At 47.7% G+C, this 18549-nt stretch overlaps 1 protein-coding gene across 3 annotated transcripts in view; it reads right to left on the bottom strand.

Moving 5' to 3' along the window:
• The window catches only part of AKAP8L (A-kinase anchoring protein 8 like), a 37259-nt gene extending 21569 nt beyond the window's left edge, over nucleotides 1–15690 (bottom strand). Inside the window, exons 1-2 of one of the 3 annotated variants that reach the window (XM_033198407.1) lie at nucleotides 15504–15690; nucleotides 6684–6758 (exon numbers count right to left, since the gene is read on the bottom strand). In XM_033198407.1, coding sequence (XP_033054298.1) covers nucleotides 6684–6758; nucleotides 15504–15516 — 88 coding nt within the window. In that variant the 5' untranslated portion in view covers nucleotides 15517–15690. The remainder of the gene's footprint in view (nucleotides 1–6683; nucleotides 6759–15503) is intronic. The other 2 variants (XM_033198406.1, XM_033198405.1) reach the window with 2 other exon arrangements.
• Nucleotides 15691–18549: the final 2859 nt, after the last annotated feature.

Raw genomic sequence — 18549 nt, 5'->3', positions numbered from 1 at the left:
CAATAAGCCCTTGAATTGTTGACTGTGCTGTGCTGGAACACATCAGTGAGAGAAGCCCAAGAAGCAACCCCTTACTTGAGAAAAGCTGTGGAGAGAACGATCCGGATTATCAACTTAATATGCTCTGGATTCAATCACACTACATGATAAAACCTCATTCCTTCAGGAACATAAAGCCACTGAGAAGTGACAAAGCGTAAAGTCCCCTGGGAACTCAAACACACAGTTCCTCCCCAAAGGAGGGCACAGAGCAGGTGACCCCTTTCCCTGGGTCTCTGGTGAGACCCAACAGTTGTTTCCCATTCCATGTTATCTCTGCCCTGCAGACAGAGGACATGCTCAATCCAGGGCAGGGGACCGAAGCTCAGTGAGACAGACAGCAGGGCAGTAAGTGGCAGAAGCCAGACCACAGCAGGAAGAGTATAAGTCAACTGAAAAGATGAGCCAGACAGAATAGGCAGGCTGTTGTCCTGCACTCGGGTTCCTCCACAACCCGGTGCACAAAAAGAATGGGAGAAATCAGAGAGAAGCTGAGGAACTGCTGATGACCACTATGTTTAACAAGAGAGCTCACAAAACAAAAACTCTTGGGCTGGAGAAACTGAAACAGAGGCTTCTCATCCATTTGTTTATGTATACCCCGAGCACAGGGAACAGACGCTTGCAGTCCCAGGCACTGCTCAGGTATGGAGATCTGCTTATCGGTAAGGGAGACGCTAACAGCCAGATAGCAGCAAGGGTAAGTCAGGAGTGGTAGCTGAGGAAAGAGTGGCTAAGGAGCCATTCTGACAGGCAAGAGAGGCTGGCGGAGCCACATAAAGAACAATGCACACGGCTGGGTGTGGTGGCTCACACCTGTAATCCCAGCACTTTGGGAGGTCGAGGTGGGCGGATTACCTGAGGTCAGGAGTTTGAAACCAGACTGACCAACATGGTGAAACCCTGACTCTACCAAAAATACAAAAATTAGCCAGGTGAGGTGGCACACACCTTTAGTCCCAGCTACTCAGGAGGCTGAGGCACACGAATTGCTTGAACCCAGGCAGCAGAGATTGCAGTGAGGTGAGATTGCACCACTGCACTCCAGCCTGGGTGACACAGTGAAACTCCATTTCAAAAAAAAAAAATAGAACAACACACAGGTAGCCCAGGTAGCTACTGTATACCTGGCCAAGTGACTGTTTGTCTGTTTGTACCAGGGACAGTGGGCATTAGCTATACTAAAGAAAATAGGGGCCGGGCGCGGTGGCTCAAGCCTGTAATCCCAGCACTTTGGGAGGCCGAGACGGGCGGATCACAAGGTCAGGAGATCGAGACCATCCTGGCTAACACGGTGAAACCCCGTCTCTACTAAAAAATACAAAAAACTAGCGGGGCGAGGTGGCGGGCGCCTGTAGTCCCAGCTACTCAGGAGGCTGAGGCAGGAGAATGGCATAAACCCAGGAGGCAGAGCTTGCAGTGAGCTGAGATCCGGCCACTGCACTCCAGCCTGGGCGACAGAGCGAGACTCTGTCTCAAAAAAAAAAAAAAAGAAAATAGGAGTCGGGCTCATGCCTGTAATCCCAGCACTTTGGGAGGCCAAGGCGGGTGGATCACGAGGTCAGGAGTTCGAGACCAGCCTGGTCAAAATGGTGAAACCTCATCTCTACTAAAAATACAAAAATTAGCCAGGTATGGTGGTGTGCGCCTATGGTCTCAGCTGCCTGGGAGGCTGAGGCAGGAGAATCACTTGAACCTGGGAGGTGGAGGTTGCAGTGAGCCGAGATCGCACCATTGCACTCCAGGCTGGGCGACTAAGTGAGACTCTCTCTCAAAAAAAAAGAAAAAGGAAAAGAAAAAGAAAATAGGATACGGAGGCAAAAGCAGATCCATCAGAGCTCTGCTTGTGAGGCTACAATGTGGTCACTGCAAGCTTCACCTGCTGAGGATCTGCCAGAACAGAGTGAGGAGGCACAAGGAAAGAAAGCAGGCAACAACTCCGTGAACATCACTTTACGTTTTAAGGACAGGCAGGGCCTCCCACGATGGGCAACTCTCAGGAGTCCCTCCAGGTAAACACTCACTACGTGCCACTTGCTACGCCTGGAGCAACCCAGACTCCTTAATGGACATCCCAGCTGGGTCCCTTCAGAAGGAAGCCTTCATCCAGACTGGCGTTTAGGGACTCCTCAAGACCTGCCCTTTCTGAAAGAATCCCCCAACTCATTTCCATCCCCAGAAGGAATGAGGTCATGGTTGACAAAGGAAATGTTAACGGCATAAAAAAATACATATATATATATATATATATATGTATCTTTAAGGATATATATATATTATATAAAAATATAAAATATATGTACGTATATATTTTTGAGACACAGTCTTGCTCTGTCCCCCAGGCTGAAGTGTAGTGGTGTGATCACAGCTCACTGCAGCCTCGACTTCCCGGGTTCAAGTGATCCTTCTGCCTCAGCCTCCGGAGTGGCTGGGACTACAGGCATGTGCCACCATGCCTGGCTAATTTCTTATATATTTTGTAGAGATAGGGTTGTACTATGTTGCCCAGGCTGGTCTCCAACTCCTGGGGGCTCAAGCGATCCTCCCATCTCAGCCTCTCAGACTGCTGGGATTATAGGCATGAGCCACTGCACCTGGCCAAGGACATAATTTTTAAAAGAAAAAAGGACATGGTCACAGTATGTGATATTTATGGACCAAAAATAGAAAACAATTTAACACTCAACTTTAAGGTAATAGTTAATCAGATTATAGCCTACCTACTCATGTAAGCATAAAAAAATAATTTACTGTGCCTTATGTGGCTTTAAAATAAAGCAGGACCAGTCAGGTGCAGTGGCTCACACCTGTAATCCTACCATTTTGGGAAGTGGGGCAGACCGATCGCTTGAGCCCAGGAGTTTGAGACCAGCCTGGGCAACACAGCAAAACCCTGTCTCTACAAAAAATACAAAAATTAGCTGGGCGTGGTAGGGCATGCCTGTAGTCCCAATTATGCGGGAGGCTGAGGTGGGAGGGCCACCTGTGCCCAGGAGGTGGAGGTTGCAGTGAGCTGAAATTGTGCCACTGCACTCCAGCCTAGGCGACAAGAGTGAGACCATATCTTAAACAAATAAAATAAAGCAGGATCCACAATTCTATCCACATATAAAGTATTAAACTACATAAAATTAGTGAGCTGACAAAAATTAAATATTAACATGGTAGGATCTTGGCTGTTTCTCAAAACGTTATTTAAATGTTATACTGTTCTTGCAATTCAAGCCAGAAGGAAAAATATATAAATCCATCTCTATTCTTTCACAATTATGTATGTAAAAAAAATCTCAAAAAGATCTACAAAAGAGCTACTAGAATAAGTGAGCTTAGCAAGGTTTATTAGGTGGTCAATCTATAAGTCAAATTTCAAATATTACAAGGTAAACCTACAAATCAAATGGCAATCAAATTTCTACATATCAGCAATGAATTGGAAGTTTTTAAAAGTATCATTCACTATAGTATTAAAAACATGAAAAACTTAAGTGTAAATCTAACAAAATATGTGTAGGATCTGTGTTGAAAACTACAAAACACTAATAAATCAAAGACCTACATCAATAAAGTGACATACTGCATTCATGATTCAGAAGACCTGATATTGTTAAGATGTCAATTTTCTCAAACTAATCTCAAACTAACCTATAGATTCTACAGACTTGATAGATCTATAGACCCAAGGCTCTCTTGCTCAAAATCTCAGCACGAATTTTTAAAAAACTTGATAAACTCATTCTAAAATTTACATGCAAAAGCAAAGAAACTAACAATTCTGGAAAAAAGAACAAACCTGGAGGACTAATATTTCAAGATTACTACTATCCAGTAATCAAGACTGCATTGCTGGGCCAGGCGTGGTGGCTCAGGCCTGTAATTCCAACACTTTGGGAGGCCGAGGCAGGTGGATCACATGAGGTCAGGAGTTTGAGACCAGCCTGGCCAAATGGTGAAACCAGTCTCTACTAAAAATACAAAAAGACTGTGCTGCTGAATGAAGTTTAGATGTATAGACCAATGGAACAGAATGAGAGTCCAAGAGTCCAGAAATAGAGCCACAGTAGATGGCCAACTGATTTTCAGTAAAGGTACAAAGGCATTTCAATAGAGAAAAAATAGTCCTGGCGTGGTGGCTCACACCTATAATCCTAGCACTTTGGGAGGCCAAGGCAGGCGGATCACCTGAGATCGGGAGTTCAAGACTAGCCTGGTCAACATGGTGAAACCCTGTCTCTACTAATAATACAAAAATTAGCTGGGCATAGTGGTACATGCCTGTAATCCCAGCTATTTGGGAGGCCAAGGCATGAGAATCGCTTGAATCCTGGAGGTGGAGGTTGTGGTGAGCCGAGATTGCACCACTGCACTCCAGCCTGGGCAACAAGAGCGAAACTCTGTCTTAAAAGAGAAAGAAAGAAAGAAAGAAAGAGGCCAGGCGCAGTGGCTCACGCCTGTAATCCCAGCACTTTGGGAGGCCAAGGCAGGCAGATCACGAGGTCAGGAGATGGAGACCATCCTGGCTAACACGGTGAAACCCCGTCTCTACTAAAAATACAAAAAAATTAGCCTGGCGTGGTGGCGGGCGCCTATAGTCCCAGCTGCTCAGGAGGGAAAATGGCGTGAAATTGGGAGGTGGAGCTTGCAGTGAGCCGAGATCGGGCCACTGCACTTCAGCCTGGGGGACAGAGTAAGACTCTGTCTCAAAAAAAAAAAAAAAGAAAAAGAAAGAAAGAAAAAATAGTTCGGTTTTTTTTCTTTTTAAATAAACGGTGCTGGAACAATTGTATACCTATATGCAATAGAAGAAGAAACCTTAGCTTATACTGCACACCTTGTAGAAAATTAACTCAATATGGGTCACAGACTAAATGTAAAACCTTAAACTAAAACACCTAAAAGAAAATTCAAAAGAAAAATCTTATAGATTTCTTAGATATAAAAGGAAAATTATCATCTATTAAAGAAAAGATTGAATTCGGCTTCAAAATTAACAACTTGTGTTCTTTCAAAGATACTGGCAAGAGAATAGACATGCCACAGTCTGGGAGAAAACATTTGTAAATGGCACATCCGAGAAATGGCATGTACTCAGAATACGTAACCCAGAGGGAAAAGAATTCAAAAGGATGTACAATTAGGGACTATATTTGATGAAAGGAAGAGGCAGGGAGGGCAGGACAGGGAAGCCAAGCAAACCAAGTTTCTCCTCATTTATGAAACACCTGATACCTTCTCACCCAATTTCTTTTTTTTTTTTTTTTGAGACGGAGTGTCACTCTGTCACTCGGGCTGGAGTGCAGTGGCCGGATCTCAGCTCACTGCAAGCTCGGCCTCCCGGGTTCACGCCATTCTCCTGCCTCAGCCTCCCGAGTAGCTGGGACTACAGGCGCCCGCCACCCCGCCCGGCTAGTTTTTTGTATTTTTTAGTAGAGACGGGGTTTCGCCGTGTTAGCCAGGATGGTCTCGATCTCCTGACCTCATGATCCGCCTGTCTCGGCCTCCCAAAGTGCTGGGATTATAGACTTGAGCCACCGCGCCCGGCCTCAAAATATTTTAAGTCTTCCCTTTTTCTGGGACTAGCTGCTGCTACTTGGGAAGCTTACTTAAGTCCCTTTACGCAGTGATCCCTGAGGGCATGTTAGCTGCATAGGATCAGTCTTTCCCCAGATCTTGGTAGTAAAAGAAATTACCCATCTCAGTAATTAAGACATTATCCTTGTTAATTCCAAAGAGGGCTCCTTCTCAACAGACACCCCTAGAGTCACAGACAACCAAAGACCAGCTTTATCAGCAGTTCCGGGCTGCCACAGCAAACAAACAAAACAGATAAAACAGCATCTGTGAATCCTACTGGTGGCTACTTCTGAATTAGCTAATTAAGTGTTTCTGTTCACACTGGAAAACTCAATCAGAGATCTTCACTCAACTCTATGTGTGTGGAGCCTGCTGGCTTGAGGTGGCCTGGCTGAGTCTCCGAAAGCTGCCAGATTCACATACTCAGCCTCTCTCCCACAGCAAGGACACCCACTATGCTGGGACTAAGTTAATAGCTTGCTCTCTCCTGGACCAATCCTTTGGACTTTTTTTTTTTTTTGATATGGAGTCTTGCTCTGTTGCCAGGCTGGAGTGCAATGGCGTGATCTCGGCTCACTGTAACCTCTGCCTCCAGGGTTCAAGCGATTCCCCTGCCTCAGCCTCCTGAGTAGCTGGGACTATAGGTGGGTGCCACCATGCCCAGCTAATGTTTTGTATTTAGTAGAGATGGCGTTTCACCATGTTGGCCAGGATGGTCTCGATCTCCTGACGTCAGGTGATCCACCCGCCTCAGCCTCTCAAAGTGCTGGGATTACAGGCGTGAGCCGCTGTGCCCTCCTTTGGACTTTAACTGGTCACTCTGACTCCCAGTCCCTCTCCCATGGGGATCTGAAGCCAGGCCTTTTGTCAAACAGCCTAACTTGCTCAGGAACACAGCTACTTTTCCCATAACTGTCTGAAAGGGAAGCACTAGCTATTCAAATGGCCACACCATTTCACACAAGTTTAGGTTTAAAAAAGCATGACAGGATGACAGCAAAGCCAAAGGCAACTAAGAAGACAAGGAACTGCTCTGCAGAACACTTTTGTTCCCACCAGAGGCCCACACTTACCATAATCACAGGTGGGCTGAGCACTGGTATCCGAGTATGTCGACTGCAAAGTGGTTTCAGATCCCTGGACAAAGCCTAGACATAAAGACAGTGGGGTTAATTTCCCCAAGCAAGTCACAGGGAAATGACCTGAGACTACCTAACCTTTGGTATGGGATTGCCAGCAGGCCCTTCTCTCAATGAAAACCATCAAAACCTCTGGCTTCCACAGTTTAATTAGACTGTCAGAAAATATTAACTAATGGAAAGGCAGGTTATGTTTAACTTGCTATACCAGGAGGACTAGATTAAAAATTAAAAAATTATTTATTTACTTTTTAAAAACAGGGTCTCACTCTGTCTGGGCTGGAATGCTGTGGCATGATCACGGCTCACTGCAACCTCGACTTTCCAGGCTCAAACGATCCTCCTGCCTCAGCCTCCCAAGTAGCTAAGACTATAGGTTCATGCCATCATGTCCAGCTAATTTTTATATTTTTTGTAGAGATGGGGTTTCATCATGTTGCCCAGGCTGGTCTTTAATTCCTAGACTCAAGCAATCCACCCTCCTGAACCTCCCAAAGTGTTGGGATTACAGGCATGAGCCACAGAGCCTGGCCCCAAATAAAAATTTTTAAACATTTAAGTCAGCAGCCTATTTTGATAAATGAACACCCAAGTTATCATTCTGTTAAATGAGGAAACTATTCAAATCCCTGAAAGGTGAGCCACTTGGAATTCAAACAAGGATGGAGGTTAGCTTCCAAACCATGTTAAAGCAAATAATACCCCCTCTCTAGACCCTGTCCTAAATCTGAAACACAAACTGCTTTATATTTTGGTTTTCCATTAAAAAGTGTGTATAACAATTATTTCTGGGCTGGGTGGCTATTTGCAATTTTCAGGTCATGAGTTGGCTCTGATGGGAAAGGCAAATATTGCCTCTTTTGGGCAGCACTTTGGGAGGCCAAGGCAGGCAGATTACGAGGTCAGGAGATCGAGACCATCCTGGCGAATATGGTGAAACCCCATCAGGTGAATCCCCACCAGGTTGGGATTACAGGCAAATATGCTTCTAATCCCAACACTTTGGGAGGCCAAGGTGACCAGCCTGGGCAACAGGGCGAAACCCTGTCTCTACAAAAAATACAAAAAAAAAAAAAGCCAGTTGTGGCAGCATATGCCTGTAGTCCTAGCTACTTGGGAGGCTGAGGTGGGAGTGTCACCTGAGCCCAGAAGATCAAGACTGCAGTGAGCTATGACTGCGCCACTGCATTCTAGCCTGGGTGACAGAGCAAGACCCTGTCTCAATAAAAAACAAAAAACAATTATTTCTTAAAAGTAATTCTTTGGGGTTGGCATGTTCATATGGAAATAAGTATTATTATGTATACATAAAATTTCCTATCTTCTCAACTCTCAAACTGTTTCTCAACATAAAATGAATTAGGGCTGAGTACTGGCTCATGCCTGTACTCAGTACTTTGGGAGGCCAACGGGGGTCGACTGGTTGAGGTCAGGAGTTCAAGACCAGCCTGGCCAACATGGTGAAACCCCATCTCTATCAAAAATACAAAAATTAGGCCGGGTGCAGTGGCTCATAATCCCAGCACTGTAATCCCAGCACTGGGTGGCTGAGGTGGGTGGATCACGAGGTCAGAAGTTCTGGCCAATATGGTGAAACCCTATTTTCTCTACTAAAAATACAAAAATTAGCTGGGCGTGGTGGTGTGTGCCTGTAGTCCCAGCTGCACGGGAGGCTGAGGCAGGAGAATCACTTGAACCCAAGAGGTGGAGGTTGTAATGAGCCAAGATCATGCCACTGCATTCCAGCCTGGGCAACAGAGCAAGACTCTGTCTCAAAATAAAACCCCAAAATTAGCTGGGCATAGTGGCGCCTGCCTGTAATCCCAGGTTCTTGGGAGGGTGAGGGAGAAGAACCTCTTAAACCCAGGAGGCGGAGGTTGCCGTGAGTGGAAATTGTGCCACTGCACTCTAGCCTGGGTAACAGATCAAGACGCCATCTCAAAATAAATAAATAAATAAATAAAATGAGTTAGTGTCAAGTAAGGAAAACTTCTACCTCTATCAGAAACCACTGCTCCTACAGACTATGCTTAATCCTTTTTTTTTTTTTTTTTTTTTGAGACGGAGTCTTGCTCTTTCGCCCGGGCTGGAGTGCAGTGGCCGGATCTCAGCTCACTGCAAGCTCCGCCTCCCGGGTTTTACGCCATTCTCCTGCCTCAGCCTCCGGAGTAGCTGGGACTACAGGCGCCCGCCACCTCGCCCGGCTAGTTTTTTGTATTTTTAGTAGAGACGGGGTTTCACCGTGTTAGCCAGGATGGTCTCGATCTCCTGACCTCGTGATCCGCCCGTCTCGGCCTCCCAAAGTGCTGGGATTACAGGCTTGAGCCACCGCGCCCGGCCAACTATGCTTAATCCTAATCCTGCCACTTGCTTTAAAACTACATTAAAAAAAAAAACCTCTACAGTTAGAAATACATACATATATATTTATTTTGAGACGGAGTGTCACACTAGGCTGGAGTGCAGTGGCACGATCTCGGCTCATTGCAACCTCCACCTCCCGGATTCAAGCGATTCTCCTGCCTCCGCCTTCTGAGTAGCTGGGACTACAGGCACGTGCCACCACGTCCGGCTCCTTTTTTGTATTTTTCGTAGAGATGGGGTTTCACCGTGTTAGCCAGGATGGTCTCAATCTCCTAAACTTGTGATCCACCCACCTCGGCCTCCCACAGTGCTGGGATTACAGGCATGAGCCACCGTGCCCAGCCAGAAATACATATTTTTGAATAATTTTCTCTCAGCACTGAAATTTTGACAGACACCATAAGAGGCAGGATTTGCCTTTCCCATCAGAGCCAACTCATGACCTGAAAATTAAAGTCTTTGCCTCTAACAGCTTGTTTATATCAAAAACCTACAGAAGTGCCTTCCCCTTGGGTAGGCGTTCTCTTACTCGTTGACAGTCTATTTTATCTCTTAAAACCACAGCAGCAGCAGCCAACACTGAACAAGTGCTTTCCCTGCAGGATGCCAAGAACATTTATCTGCAATGATCTCATCTCATCCTCACCACAGATAAGAAGGGCAGGTGGGCAAGATCCCTTACTCTGCAATTCCCCCAGACACAAAAGGGTCTAAAGACCAAGTGTTTTCTATCAGTGTGGTGCCAAAACTCACGCTGCAGCTGTTTTCACCTGTGAGGACATTTATAATCTTTCTTTGTCCTACTTAGTACAGAATTAATGTATTTAAATACAGGGCCCCACGTGACTTCTCTTAAGCTAGAATTCCAAAATACATCTAGCTCCAAGGGTTCCAAAGAAGGAGCTGTGAACCCAACTTCATCTTTACTTTCCAGAGTAGGGACTGGGCCCTGAGGAAGGATAAAACCGAGGACACACAGACCCAGTCTTCTACCTTCCCTAAGTAAAGAGAGTAGGAATCCATTGAAATGGATTCCTTCCAGGGATCTGGACCTTCCTGAGATGCCTGAAATCCAGGCATTGTTGGTTAATAGCTATCCATAAGAAATACTGACAGCAGCTTTGAAGAGTTCACCCAGGGGAAAGCCTTATAATGTAAGAAGTACCCAGACCCTGTGGTCTCCACTGTTGGCTTGACTAGCTTCTGGAAACTTGTTCTTTCAGCAATTGGGCCAGCAGTAAAATGGCCTCAGACTTCAGGTAATGTGGTCTGCGAGTACTGCAACGGCAAATGACAGCCTACCATACCCTTACAAGAACACAGTCAGCAAGCTGCTGAGCAAAACATCTGTGTCTGTTCAGGCGAGAGGGGCCCTGGTTCTTCCCTAGGAAGGAAAGACGATCCATCAAACCCTCCAAGATCAACGGCAATCTCTGCTCTAACTCTGTCCCCTGCACAACATGGACATTCTGCTCCACAATACTGTCTGCAAAGATCGCAGGACAGGCCCTTCTAGAGCCAGTTTTGGCTCCTATTATGAATAAATTCTTTTTTTTCTTTTGAGACGGAGTCTCGCCCTGTCGCCCAGGCTGGAGTGCAGTGGCGCAATCTCAGCTCACTGCAAGCTCTGCCTCCTGAGTTTACGCCATTCTTCTGCCTCAGCCTCCCGAGTAGCTGGGACTACAGGTGCCCGCCACCTCGCCCGGCTAGTTTTTTGTATTTTTTAGTAGAGATGGGTTTTCACCATGTTAGCCAGGATGGTCTCGATCTCCTGACCTCGTGATCCACCCGTCTCGGCCTCCCAAAGTGCTGGGATTACAGGCTTGAGCCACCGCGCCCGGCTTTTTTTTTTTTTTTTGAGATGGAGTTTCGCTCTTGTTGCCCAGGCTGGAGTGCAGTGGTGCGATCTTTGCTCACCGCAACCTCTGCTTCCCGGGTTCAAGCGATTCTCCTGCCTCAGCCTCCTGAGGAGCTGGGATTACAGGCATGCGCCACCACAGCCAGCTAATTTTGTATTTTTAGTAGAGACGGGGTTTCTCCACGTTGGTCAGGCTGGTCTCAAACCCCCAACCTCACGGGATCCGCCTGCCTGGGTCTCCCAAAGTGCTGGGATTACAGATGTGAGCCACTGAGCCCATTCTAAATTCTTAGCTGGTTTGTAAAGTGTTCTCTTGGTACAATTTACCAGCCTGATTAGCTCTGGATGAAAAAATAAAATATGCCCTATATGGCCCTATAAAGCTAAGTGTCAGATCATGGATTTCTTTCTATTTTTATTAGAGACAGGAGGTCTCACTGTCATCCAGGCTGGAGTGCAGTGGCACAATCACTGCTCACTATGGCCTCAGACTCTGGGGCTCAAGCAATCCTCCTACTTCAGTCTCCTGTGTAGGTGGGACTATAGTCACACACCACCAGGCCCAGCTAATTTTTGTTTTCTTTTTTCTTTTCTTTTTTTTTTTTTTGAGAGACAGGGTCTCACTATGTTACCCATGCCGGTCTTGAATTCCTGGGCTTAAGCGATCCTCTCACTCTGAGACCATGGATTTCTAGTTCTGCAGCAACACTCCTTGCTTTTAATCAATCTCTCTTGTCAACTTGTTTTGCTCAAAAATACAAAAGCAGGGCCGGGCGCGGTGGCTCAAGCCTGTAATCCCAGCACTTTGGGAGGCCGAGACGGGTGGATCACAAGGTCAGGAGATCGAGACCATCCTGGCTAACACAGTGAAACCCCGTCTCTACTAAAAATACAAAAAACTAGCCGGGCGAGGTGGCGGGCACCTGTAGTCCCAGCTGCTCGGGAGGCTGAGGCAGGAGAATGGCGTGAAACCGGGAGGCGGAGATTGCAGTGAGCTGAGATCTGGCCACTGCACTCCAGCCTGGGCGACAGAGCGAGACTCCATCTCAAAAACAAAAACAAAAACAAAAACAAAAAACAAAAGCAGGCCAAATGCTGGAGCTCATGTCTGTAACACCAGTACTCTGGGAGGCTGAGTTGGGAGGATCACTTGAGCCTAGGAGTTCAAGACCTGCCTGGCAACATAGTGAGACCTCATCTCAGAAATAAAAAATTAGCCGGGCATGGTGGCATGCACATGCAGTCACAGCTACTTGGGAGGCTGAGGTGAGGTGGGAAGATCACCTGAACACAGGAGGGCAAGGGTGCAGTGAGCTATGATGGCGCCACTGCATTCCAGCCTGGGCAACATAGTGAGACCCTGTCTCAACAAAACAAAACAAAAGTTTCTCCGTTTTATACTTTTCCTTCTTTTTCCTTTTTAAAAAAGAGTATATATTTTCTTGAGACAGGATATTGCTCTGTTGCCCAGGCTGGAGTGCAGTGGCATGATCATAACTCAGCAATGTTGAACTCCCGGGCTCCAGCAAACCTCCCAGAGTCTCACTGTCATCCAGGCTGGAGCGCAGTGGCACAATCATGGCTCACTGCAGCCTCAATCTTGCATAGTTAACTTTTCATTTTTAATTTTTATAGAGAAAGAGTCTTGCTGTGTTGCCCAGGCTCATCTCAAACTCCCGGCCTCAAGCAATCTTCCTGCCTTGGCCTCCCAAAGTGTTGAGATTACAGGTGTGAGCCACCGTGCCTGATCTAGAAAAAAGAGTCTTATTTGAAGGAGTAACAGAGAGTGCCAAAAATTAAAGGATAATTGGAATTAGGTTAGGTTGCCTCCAACCTTTATTATCTGAGCCAAGAGTAGGGTGACAACCATCCTCCAAGATAGTCTCCAATCATTCTTGCCTCTTAATGTTATGTAGATCCCTCCCAACTAATAGAGGTAGCCAGTGCAACCAATAAGATTTATGAAAATGACTGAGTGTGACTTCTGGGATTTCTGCCTTGCTCTTTCTGGGATCATTCAGTCTGGGGAAAACCAGCCACCATATTGTGAGGACTCGCCAGCAGCCAGCCCTAGGGACAGATCCATGGGGCCAAGAATTAACGGCCAGCATCAGCCCGCCAGGCATGGGAGTTTAAGTCACCTTGGAGGTGGGACCTCCAGCCTCAGTCAGGCTTTCAGATGACTCTAGTCCAGATAGAGATCCCAAATGTAACCTCATGATATTCCAAGCTAGAACCACCCAGCGAAATCACCTGTCCATTCCAAACATAAGGAAACTGTGTAAGACAATAAATGTTTCTGTGACAAGTGCGGTAGCATTTCAGATCTTTGTTTGAGGGCCTGATTCTGGATATTTCTGGCCTGTTTTCCACTGCTCTCCTCTTCCCCTCTCAGTGCTAGAGATGCAGCTTCCTTTCCCACGTATAAAGTAACTGGGTTCAAAAGCAGGGCGAGTTAATAGAAAGATTTATTAGTCACCTTTTATGTTTAATAATGGTTAACATTTGCTTTGAGGCCTCTAGGACTTACTCTTAAAGCTAGTAGTTGTCTGAAATGTGACTTAAAATGCCTTTGACTTTAGTGCCCTACTTCTTAAAAGGGGACGACTCACATTATAAATTACTGTGGTTTTCAGTTTATCAGGATAAAGGAAAAACGAATCATTACTTTATTAGCTTGGCTATCTCAGTGCCCACCCAAACCCAGAACTACAGCCTACAAGTCTAGAGCTGGAATTCAGGTTGGGTCATTAGTGACCTTGTAACTCAGTTTCCTCATCTATTAAAGAAAAAGAGCTCCATTACTCAGCTACCCCACAGCACCCAACCATTCATCTTCTGGTTTCTTCAGCAGTCCTGTTTTTAAAAACCATGAAACTGTCTTCCAGTTCTTGGTAAGACTTGGTGAGAATTATATTCCAATCCCAGAGATGTCGTAACAACCCTATAGTCTTTCCTCCTGAACTAGGAAAGTTACAGAAAGGCTCTAGCAGAGCTGCCCAACCTGGGCACTGCTGATGTTTGAGGCCAGATACTTCTTTGCAGTAGGTGTCATTGTGTATACCATAGCAGGGCAACATCCCAAGCCTCCATCCACCAGATACCAGCAGCACTTCCTCTCCCATATGTGACAACCAAAAATGTCTCCAGACATTGCCAGATGTCCTCTGGGGGCAGAATCACCCCTGGCTGAGAAGCCACTGGGCTGGGGGATGGTTGCTAGAAAAACTGGGGTTCTTGGAAAGCTCCTGACCTGGGAGCCAGGGTAGAGGGGACTGGCACTACCTTCTTGCCTATGCAAACATAAAGTGGTCTACAAAGGAGCTCCAGAGACTCATGTTCCATTCTCAGTTCTCAACATTCCAAGTAGAATGCAGGTTACCTGGCAACCACACACGCTCAAGCCTATAATACCCCCATCAAATGGGGAGGCCTAGTCTAAGTCTCCTGGCTGAGAATCCTCATCAGTCACTGCCAAGGGAAACCCAGGAGGCCTTGGCAATTCACCCAGTGATGATTTACAGTCGCCCAAGCATATTGCGGGGGGCGGAGAGGGGCTCTCGGATCTTATCACCCACTCTCCCTTTCAAATCCCACTGGCCTCCCACTGGCCTCTTTGGCTGATCTTCTAACAAGCCAGGCAGTTCCTGCCCGTAAGCCTTTTACAGCAAAAGCTCCTTGGGCCAGATATCTTTATTCTCTCACTCCATTTAGATCTCTGCTCAAATGTCACCTCTTTACAGAGGGCTCCAACCACTCCATGTGGTGGAGCGACCCCCGCACGGTACTGACCACCCTAAATATATCCTGCACTCGCTTATTTGCCTATTAAGATCCGTCCTCGCCTCTAAGCTGCTTGATGAAGTCTTGTCCGTATTCCCAGTACCCAATCTGCACCAGACACGGTTCATTTGACAGAGGTAGAGGAAATTAACGTGGAACCTTGTCATTCCTTGCAGTTCAGCCCCCTAGGGGCCCAAGACTCCCCGCTCAGCCCAAACCTTTCCAATATTTACTTATCCCCCTAGGGCCTGGCGCCTCTCCCAGTTCTGAAATAGACAAAAGGGGGTGGTGGGTGGGATCGGGATGGGGGTGTAGAGCTGCGGCGTTTTTGCAGAGAAACTGCGCGGGGGAGGACGCGACAATGGCGACGGCAGCCGAGCCTGCTGACTGCTCGTAAGGACCAAGGCCTGAGAAAGGGAAACCTAAGGCGTCGAGGTCCAGGAGCGCAGGCCAGGGACTGAGGTGGTGGTGGCGGAGACCTCGCGCGCTGAGGCCCGGGCCCACGGACACAGGCGACAGAAGCCAAGACCTCAGGCGGCCGGGAGCCGGGACGCCGGCTGCAGGCACAGAGAGCTGAGGCAACGAGGCGTGAGAAGCGACCCTGAGGCGACGGGCCAGCGGCGCCATTTTGTGACCGCAGGGAGGGCAGTGAAGGGGCCCCAGGGGAGGTGCGGGCAAGCCTGGTGCGGCATCCGCACGTCCCTGTCCCATCCCCCACGCAGAGCCCGACCCCACCCTGCCAGGCCCACCTGTGTAGCTCATGGTGGCGGGTAACACAACATCCGAGGACGCCGGCGGCTGCTGCCCTGCACATCCGACGCTGCGATAGCGGCTGCTAACCACAGGGTCCCCTCGACACACACCCAAGCCCCGCCTCCCGACCGCATTGGCTCATACCGGCCTCGGCTTCACGCCTATTGGGTGGTACCGCTGTCTATCTCCACGCCTCCTCATATCAGTGGCTGGAAGCGGCTGGCAATCTCGTGAGAGCCCCGCCTTGTCCCCGCCTTCTGTTAGTCTAAGGCCTCAGTGATTGGCCTAGAGAAGCCGGCAGAGAGGCGGAGTCCTATAGCATTCGAGGGGGCGGAGCTGTGCACTACGGAAAGGCCCAAGGCCCAAGCGCGGTCGGGCTGGAGGAGGGCCAGTGCCCTGGAGACCCGCCAGAGGGAGCCGGGTCTACGGCTCAGGGCACGGCTGGGATGCCAGCTCCGCCACCGAGGTGCTGGGTAAACCTAGCTACGTGTCTCAACTTCTCTGGCCTTCGGCTCCAAAATAAGCATAGCAAAGCCATGTTGGAATGAGAAAATTAAAACTCAGCACCAAACAAGATGCTGGACACACGTTTCAACATTACATGACAAAATGTGTGTAAAGGAATCATTCCGGGGCCAGTGCACTGAATAAACGTGATTAATCGTCACAAAACGGTAACAAATATATTTATAGGGCATATGCTTATATGTATAATAATTCCGTTTGTATCGTGTGTCATTCAAATGCTCCTTCAAACCTGCAAGAAGCTTTTAATCCCCACTTAAAACTGAAGCTTGGAACTCATGATTTACTCAAGGTCCTTAACCGTTACGTGTTAAAATGGGAACTTTGCTTCTAAAACCGTCTTGATTCACTCTGGACTCCAGAGATCCTGCAATAGTGCAGCCGGGCACCAGTCATGTCCTCAGTCTGTTTCCTGGGCACACCGAAACCCCTGCCAGGGACAACTCGTAATTGCTAGAGATGACAGAGCTGCCCCAAAAAGAGTACTTAACGTGTGTTTGTGAAAACTCATCAAGCTGCGCAATTACGACTTCTACACTTCGTATGTTTTAATACTTTTTTAAAGGTATGCTGCTACTTTTTGATATTGTCGATTTCTTTAGGTGTAATAGTGGCATTTAAAACATTCAGAGAAACATACTGAAATTCTAAGAAGTTAACTGATCTTATGGCCAGGATGTGCTTCACACAATTCAGACAGGTAGAGAGCAGGGGAGGAAGCAAGGAGCTATAAGATAAACCTCTTACAGCTGAAGACATTGGTCATGGGTTGGTAAGTGATGGGTAGATGAGGGTCCATTTTACTGTTTGCTGTACTTTTGTATAGTTGGAATTCTCCATGATAAACTGTTTAATAAAACTCCCCCACCCAAATGAGGCTTCTGCAGAACTTGCTGCCATATGGAACGAAGCCACTTAAGATGTGTTAAGTGAGCAACTCCACACATGAAGCAGAGATCTGACGGATAAGCACTCTGGCTTTGGGGTTCATCTCCCTGTCAGCCTCAGGGATGCCTGCCTGTCTTTCAAACCAAAGCATGAAGGTTCCTTCCTTCATGGCACTTGCCACAGCCATCACTGTACCCTGATTTGACTTCGTTTACATCCAACACCCTCACAGAGAGCACAGCTCAAAGGCTGAGACTTTGCTGCCTGAGGTGCATTAAAATGGCTTGAGCAGAGAAGAGCAATGCTCAGAAAGTTTTAGGAAAACATTCCCCTGCAAGAACTGGAGGCGACGCTTCCAAGGACACACGTGACCCTCACTTCACTGCATGATTGGTGGGGAGGAACTTGCCATGTGACTTTATAAGCTCTTGTATCATTTGATTGTTTTTTGTTACATCTAGCCTATACCACTTTTATATTTCAAAAACTGACTTATGGGCTGGGCATAGTGGCTCATGCCTGTAATCCCAGCATTTTGGGAGGATGATCGCTTGAGCTCAGGAGTTCAAGACCAGCCCAGGCAACATGGTGAAACCCCCGTCTCTACAAAAATTACAGAAATAAGCCAGGGGTGGTGGTGCACGCCTGTGATCCCGGCTACCTGGATGGCTGAGGCAGGAGAATCACTTGAACTCAGGAGGCAGAGACTACAGTGAGCCAAGGTCCTACCACTGCACCCCAGCTTGGGCAACAGAATGAGACCCTGTCTCAAAAAATAAAAACTGACTTATGAAAAGTTGAAAGAGGAAGAAACACCTTTGAGTCAGCTCATAAGATGCTCTCCCTGCTTCCTAAGTCTTGGATACATCCACCCACCCACAGCACAGGATGGACAGAAGTAGTTGCGGCCTTCTGCCACCAGGCAAGATGTGCGTCCTGACCCTACAGGAGCAGATGTGCGGGCCAAGACCACCCTTGTGGGCGTGTTATTGCAGCCTGTTAACCCCTCCGTCCCAGGAAGGGGTATGATGGGAGGGCCCAGAAAGCAGGGCTGGGAGTAGAGGTGGCCCCTTCTGTCCACACGCCATGAGGTCATTCCCACTTTCCAGCACTTGGCCGTTTAGTGAAAAGGATGAGCTGAAAAACCACATGCAATAAACAAGAAGGAGCAGCCAACAAAATCTCTTAAAATCTCAGAAATGTTCAATAAACATTTGCAGAGCAAGAAAATAAATAACATCGCAAAGGAGCCAGCGGCTCCTCTTTTCCCGTGTTCCTTGGGTTAGGGGTGCATGTGTCTAACTAGAAGTCACATGTATTAAAAGCAGGTGAGTTCCAGCTCTCTACACCCCCACTGCCCCCCCTCCCCCCGCCAAATGCTCCCAGCGGGTCCCTGACACCCTCGCTGGTAGCTCCTGCCCTTGATAAGCTCCCCTAGCCTCAACTGCTTCTTGATCCTGGCTCCCTTCCCAGACGGGCTGCCCAGAACCCTGGTTCGTCTGCTCACTGGAGCCACTTTGCCAGCCAGCCAGAGCCTCCCCCACCAACCATGGCATAAAGCGCCAACAGCTGGGAACTTGGGCTCATCCCCAGCTGCGTCTGGTTTGCTTGGCGGCCAACGGGAAAACC

Source organism: Trachypithecus francoisi, unplaced genomic scaffold, assembly GCF_009764315.1.
Source record: "Trachypithecus francoisi isolate TF-2019V2 unplaced genomic scaffold, Tfra_2.0 Lachesis_group5, whole genome shotgun sequence".
NCBI lineage: Eukaryota > Metazoa > Chordata > Mammalia > Primates > Cercopithecidae > Trachypithecus > Trachypithecus francoisi.
Note: the sequence above shows the minus strand (reverse complement) of the source record. Positions and strands in the feature narration are given on the sequence as shown.